The sequence below is a fragment of the Onychostoma macrolepis genome, chromosome 03 (genome assembly GCF_012432095.1).
Source record: "Onychostoma macrolepis isolate SWU-2019 chromosome 03, ASM1243209v1, whole genome shotgun sequence".
NCBI classification, from domain to species: Eukaryota; Metazoa; Chordata; class Actinopteri; order Cypriniformes; family Cyprinidae; genus Onychostoma; species Onychostoma macrolepis.
In genome coordinates this window covers 14,760,589-14,767,499 of record NC_081157.1, presented here as the reverse complement: position 1 = coordinate 14,767,499, position 6,911 = coordinate 14,760,589, and the positions used below count along the sequence as shown (strand labels likewise).

The 6,911-nt window shown below is 47.0% G+C and overlaps 1 protein-coding gene across 1 annotated transcript; it reads left to right on the top strand.

The window, feature by feature from the left end:
* Window positions 1-219: 219 nt before the first annotated feature.
* On the top strand, window positions 220-6,637 carry LOC131537251 (fucolectin-4-like). Its single transcript, XM_058770572.1, has 4 exons — window positions 220-281; window positions 5,694-5,976; window positions 6,097-6,234; window positions 6,416-6,637. The coding sequence occupies exons 2-4, from the start codon at window positions 5,852-5,854 to the stop codon at window positions 6,417-6,419; spliced, it is 267 nt and encodes an 88-aa protein (XP_058626555.1). The 5' UTR covers window positions 220-281; window positions 5,694-5,851; the 3' UTR covers window positions 6,420-6,637.
* Window positions 6,638-6,911: the final 274 nt, after the last annotated feature.

The window sequence follows — 6,911 nt, the reverse complement described above, 5'->3', positions numbered from 1 at the left end:
GTGGAGGTTGAACAAATTGTTTTGACTGAGAAATACTGTAACCTGAAACAGAATAGGCTGTTATTTTCCTATACTTATTTAGAAGAGAAGTCAATACTGCCCAGTCATTTTAAAAGCGGTTTTCTGATTTTGCAACACATCCTTCACACAAACAAACACGTGCTTACAACAGCAACAGAAGAGACCACATATATATATATATACATAGAGAGAGAGAGAGATCACTCTACTCATTCAAGTCATTTTGATCTGAGGTTCAGTTACACCTGAAGAGGCGACAGGTAAGGATCATGCTGGAAGTAAAAAGATGATGCTTTAAAATACAGCATCAACCTGGATATTAAAAAACTGTTGGTGCCTGTTCTCAAGGCATAAAACTGTTATATTATTGCTAAAATCTGACTGATAACAAGCAGCAAAGGGATTACAAGTCATGTATAACTGATGGACTTCTTTGATATTAGGACCACTAATCAGTTCATCTAAAGGAGGATGAAACACTAAGTAATTTCTCCATGTGCTGATTTAACTTGCTGTATTCTTATTTCTGAGGTCAGGATGGATGTACTTGTGATTTTGTTGCTTGTGCTTCTGCCGGGGCTGTGTGATACTAGATTGACGGGTAAGTTTAGGATAATTCATGTATATTAGTTAGTGTAACAGCATGCATTTACTATGTTGAAGGCCACAATGTCTGGTTGATTGTTGTTTAGTACTTTGCTTTGTGAGAGAAAAGACACCTGACTGAGACCAACTCCTCCTAGTTTGTGATTCAGTTTGGTTCATATTAATAAGTAAATAACTCTTTTATTAGCAGGCATGTGGAGATCAAAGAGAAAGATTTCAAGTGAGTGTTGTCCATAACATTAAAAGTGCTTTCATATAGCAAATATCCTTACAAATATGTCTGTCACGGATCAGTCAGGCCCTTCACCCCACCAATCACAGCGTTCCAGGTCACCAGAGTACTAATCACCCGCACCTGCACCAAATCACCTCAGTAATCAACCCGGCTACTTAAACCAGCACCACTCACACTACACCGTCCGATCTCGTTGATTGCTACGTGGACTCTCATCTCAAGAAAAACTAAGATATCCTTACCTTCCTAAGACTTACCTTTTAAGATCCATTCCTGTTGTTCTCCATTTGCCTCTGTTGTCTTCCCCTTCTAGATCCTTCGTCGACGGTGTCTAAGTGTGAGTCTGTGTGGTTCCCCTCGTCTCGTCTTCCTAACCTGCTGAAACAAGAAACCAGTCATTCACGGATTGCCACTGCACCTTTTGAATACTCACCTTGCTTGGACTCACTTCAATAAACTCACCTTTGTTTACACTCACCTTTGTGTCCGGCTCTGACCATAACAGAAGATCGGACCCAACCGACAACACCACGATGAGCACTACGGACCCATTCCAGGAGCTGGTGGATTCCATCAAAAAGGTACTGCTACAGCAACCCACACCACCAGCTCCACCAGCTCCACCATCACCACAACCACCTCCAACGATCACCAATCCTTCCTCACAGATCATACTCGCCAGTCCCATGGCCCGCCCAACACCCTTCTCTGGTTTGGCTGAGGAATGCGATGGCTTTTTAATGCAATGCACATTAACCATCAATCTTCACCCCCACGTCTTTACCACAGATCAAGCAAAGATCGCGTTCATCGTGACATCCCTTACAGGACCTGCGCTGAAATGGGCGGAGTCCATCCTCAATCAAGCCGGCCCCGCAACACACAGCTTCGCCAACTTCATTCATCACTTCAAGGAAGTGTTCAGCAGTTCGCCAGGGGATTCCTCCGTGGGGGAGAGATTATATCATCTTCGTCAGGGTAATCAAACCATACATCAATATGCATTGCAATTCCGCACTCTCGCTGCAGCCAGTGGTTGGAACGAGCCATCCCTTCTTACAGCCTTCGACAGGGGCTCGAACCCCGCCACGCACCCACTTGAGTTCATACGACGACACCTTTGGACTGGAAAAATTCATTCAACTGGCCATTCGATGTTCCAATCGTTTACAGTCATGCTCCCAGGATCCATTCTCAGCCACCGCATCTCCACCACCTCGCCAACCAGAGACAACTGACCCTCCAGAACCAATGCAAACCGATTCCACTCGATTAACCTTGCAAGAATGTCATCGGAGAATTACCCAGCGATTATGCCTATACTGTGGGGATGACAAACACCGGATCCTGGAGTGTCCCATACGACCTTGCCGAGCCCTGGTGAGTTCTGTACTCCCCTCTTTTCATGAATACAAACCTCTGTCCACCCATGCGCTGCTTACTGCTGGTTCCCATATGATTACAGTTACCGTCCTCCTCGACTCTGGCTCAGCGGGCAACTTCATCGCAGGATACCTCCTCCGGCAGCTCCGACTCCCTACCTCGACCACGACGACCGCCTATGCGGTACAATCCATAACTGGAACGCCCATCACAAGACGTTCCGTCCGCCGCAGCGCTGGGCCTATTCGGCTACAAATTGGGCAGCTACATCAAGAGGAGTTGCATTTGTTGGTTCTGGAGGGTTCCACGGTGGATATCATCTTGGGTCGTCCGTGGCTGGTGCAGCACAATCCCCATCTCTCCTGGCGGACAGGAGATGTCCTAAAGTGGGGTGAAAAATGTTTTCCTCAATGCTTCCCCAATTTACCACAGCCCTTACGACGAGCCCAGGAAGTGATACCGGTCCTCACCACCTCCATAGAAAGCCCTAAAGAAAAGTTATCCATCGAAATCCCTACCTGTTATTCCCACTTTAGCGACGTCTTCTGTCCGAAGAAGGCTGCCCAGCTACCACCTCACCGGCCATGGGACTGCGCGATCGATCTCATTCCGGGTGAGCCTGTACCTAGAGGAAGGATCTATCCCTTATCCCCACCGGAGCAAAAGGCCATGGAGGAGTACATTGAGGAGGCTTTACAACAAGGTTACATCATTCCATCTACCTCCCCTGCTGCTTCCAGCTTCTTTTTTGTTGCCAAGAAGGACGGTGGCCTACGACCCTGCATCGACTACCGTAAGCTCAATGACATCACCATCAAGTACCGATATCCCCTTCCCCTTGTCCCAGCAGCTTTGGAACAACTCCGCGGCGCCACCATCTTCACCAAACTGGACCTCCGCAGCGCCTATAATCTCATCCGGATACGAGAGGGAGATGAGTGGAAGACTGCTTTCACACGCCCACCGCCACTACGAATATAGAGTTATGCCGTATGGACTTGTCAACGCTCCCTCCGTATTCCAAGGATTCATCCACGAAGTGCTCCGGGAGTTCCTACACAGATTTGTGATTGTATATATAGATGACATCCTCATCTACTCCCGGAGCCAGGCCGAACATCGCCATCACGTTGCGGAGGTCCTCCAACAGCTCAGAAAGTTCCAACTTTACCTCAAGGCAGAAAAATGTTTATTCCACCAACCCTCCGTCCACTTCCTAGGATACATCATCGATCAGCGTGGCGTCCGCATGGACAAGGGGAAGGTGGAAGCAGTCACCTCCTGGCCCACACCATCCACTGTTAAAGAATTACAAAGATTTCTCGGATTCTCAAACTTCTACCGAAGGTTCATTGCCAACTACAGCACCGCCACCAGTCCCTCACAGATCTGCTCAAGGTTCACCAAAACGCTCTCCTGGAACCCGAGAGCCCAAGACGCCTTCAACAAACTCAAACATGCCTTCACCAATGCACCTCTCCTCACTCACCCCGATCCGGAACTACCCTTTGTGGTAGAGGTGGATGCCTCCACCACGGGAGTAGGCGCCGTCCTATCTCAGCAGCAGGGAAGCCTCCCAAACTCCATCCATGTGCCTATTTCTCCCGCAAACTAAGCCCGGCGGAAAGGAATTACGACATCGACAACCGAGAACTCCTGGCCATCAAGCTCGCCTTAGAGGAATGGAGGCACTGGTTGAGGGGTCCAAACATCCATTCACCGTCCTAACCGATCACAAGAACCTACAATACCTCCGTGACGCAAAACGACTCAACCCCCGACAAGCCAGATGGGCCCTATTCTTTACCAGATTCCACTTCCAGATCACCTACCGACCCGGCACCAAGAACACCAAGGCAGATGCCCTCTCGTATACACACCCGGACGATAACTATGAGGAACCTGAGACCATTCTCCCCACCAAACTCATCACTAATCCCATTCAATGGACCTCTCCACCAGCCGCATCTAATACTCCTCCAGCCAATCCGCCGGCTGTCCACAACACCTTCAGTATGTTCCTCGCCTTCAACGTAACCAACTCATTAAAACCACTCATACCTCCCTAGGTACAGGCCACCCAGGGGCCAACGCCACTCTCTCGCTGCTACGCAATCGCTTCTGGTGGCCCAACATGGCCAGGGATGTGAGAAGGTTTGTGCAAGGCTGCCCGGACTGTGCCATCTCCAAAAGCCCCCGTCATCTCCCTACCGGTAAACTCCATCCACTACCCATACCTCAACGCCCTTGGTCACACCTAGGAGTTGATTTCATAACTGACCTCCCCGAGTCAGACGGGAAGACCTGTGTCTTTGTCATAGTGGATCGATTCTCCAAATTCTGCCGACTACTCCCCCTAACTGGTCTCCCCACAGCACTTCAAACAGCCGAATTGCTCTTCAACCATGTCTTCCGCTATTATGGTCTCCCGGAGGACATAGTGTCAGACCGTGGACCCCAATTCGTTTCAAGAGTCTGGAAAGCATTCTTCTCTCTCCTAGGTGTGACCGTCAGCCTTTCCTCAGGATTTCTCTCCTCCCATCTCCACAGGGCCTGACCAGAATGAGGAACCCCCTCTCCCGCTCTTAATGGACGAAGGAACTGTCTACCGAGTCAAAGAGATTCTGGAATCCCGGCGTCGTGGTGGAAAACTCGAATATCTCGTGGACTGGGAAGGTTACGGCCCGGAGGAACGATCCTGGGTACCCAGAGACGATATCCAGGACCCAACACTCCTTCAAGAGTTCCATTTGACTCATCCCGATCGTCCAGCACCCCGAGGCAGGGGCAGACCACCGCGACGCCGAGGTCGGCCCTCAGGAGCGGGCCGTGGAGAGGGGGGTACTGTCACGGATCAGTCAGGCCCTTCACCCCACCAATCACAGTGTTCCAGGTCACCAGAGTACTAATCACCCGCACCTGCACCAAATCACCTCAGTAATCAACCCGGCTACTTAAACCAGCACCACTCACACTACACCGTCCGATCTCGTTCATTGCTACGTGGACTCTCATCTCAAGAAAAACTAAGATATCCTTACCTTCCTAAGACTTACCTTTTAAGATCCATTCCTGTTGTTCTCCATTTGCCTCTGTTGTCTTCCCCTTCCAGATCCTTCGTCGACGGTGTCTAAGTGTGAGTCTGTGTGGTTCCCCTCGTCTCGTCTTCCTAACCTGCTGAAACAAGAAACCAGTCATTCACGGATTGTCACTGCACCTTTTGAATACTCACCTTGCTTGGACTCACTTCAATAAACTCACCTTTGTTTACACTCACCTTTGTGTCCGGCTCTGACCATAACAATGTCAAACATTTGAAATAATCCATCATTCTGACAGCATAGCTTTGCATAATGTTACCCATAATATTGATATTTATTCCATTCCAAGGGGGAAAAAAAAAAATATATATATATATATATATATGATTGTGTTCTTTGGTAAACAGGGGATCTTGCTCTCGGAGCCAAAACTGCCCAGTCTTCTACATTCACTTTCCTTGGATCGGCTAAACATGCTGTAGATGGAAACCGTAATTCCAATTATTTGCATGGGTCATGCACTCATACTAACCTTGAGAATAATCCATGGTGGAGAGTGGATTTGATGGGTGTCTACCGGATATCCAGGGTTACCATCACGAATCGTGGAGACTGTTGTGGACAGTGGCTATCTGGTGCTCAGATCCGTATTGGCAACAGCCTGCATAGCAACGGCAACAACAATATGCTGTAAGGATTGCTGTAACTATTTGCTCTCACAATTCTTTTAAGGCATTACACCTTTAAAGGCATTTCATTTTACAGAGCTAACATGTGACTTTTTCCTTATTTCTCTGTGCTTTTTTACAGTGCTGCAACAGTTTGGTCCATCCCAAATGGAGGCACAGAAACATATACATTTAAGCCTATTAAGGGACGATATGTCAACATTGTTCTACCTGGGCGTCTTAGAATTCTCATTTTGTGTGAGGTTGAAGTATTTCGCAGGTAAATAAGAAAAAATAATATTCTGTGATTTAATTTATTCTGTACATATTAATATCTGAATAACTCTTACTGCTTTATTTACACACACACACTTACTGTTCAAAAACTTTTGATTGGTAGTTTATTTCTTATTTTTTGTTGAGAAATACTATTACAAATGACTTTCTGATTTCCTTGTCAGCTGAAGTGGGATGAGATGAAGATGAAGCACCACAGTCAACTGAGATCCTAGAAGGGGAAAAAGAAACAAACCTAGAAACAAAAAAAAAAAACACGTACAATACTTTTCAGGCTATGTAAAGTGCATTACATATATCTGTTGAAAATGCAATTTTTATGCTGAAGAGCTGTTGCATTATAGTATGTGTTGTTTTTCAGTACTAAATAAATGTGAGTGATCTTGTTGTAGTGCAGTTCTGTGTTATAACAAAGGGTATATGATCAAATCTTGAAGGAAATATAATTGTTAAACTGGGCTGTTTAGCTCCAACCCTAATTAAACACACCAGGGGCCTGTACTGTAAGACTCCACCCGCTAGCCCAAACAACGGAATCTAGCGGCCTGGTTGAAGGTTGAACGCGTATTCTGTCTTTTACTTGCGCTTCTGAATTTGTCAGGATCTACAGTAGTTTCAATTTTAGTCTAACTCCGTGCTTGATCTGACTCCAATTTCAAG

Excerpts from the sequence above, each read along its gene's own strand:
- LOC131537251 (XM_058770572.1), top strand. The coding sequence starts at position 5,852 with ATGGGTGTCTACCGGATATCCAGGGTTACCATCACGAATCGTGGAGAC. Across the intron at positions 5,977-6,096 it reads AACGGCAACAACAATATGCT|TGCTGCAACAGTTTGGTCCA; the intron begins GTAAGGATTGCT and ends GCTTTTTTACAG.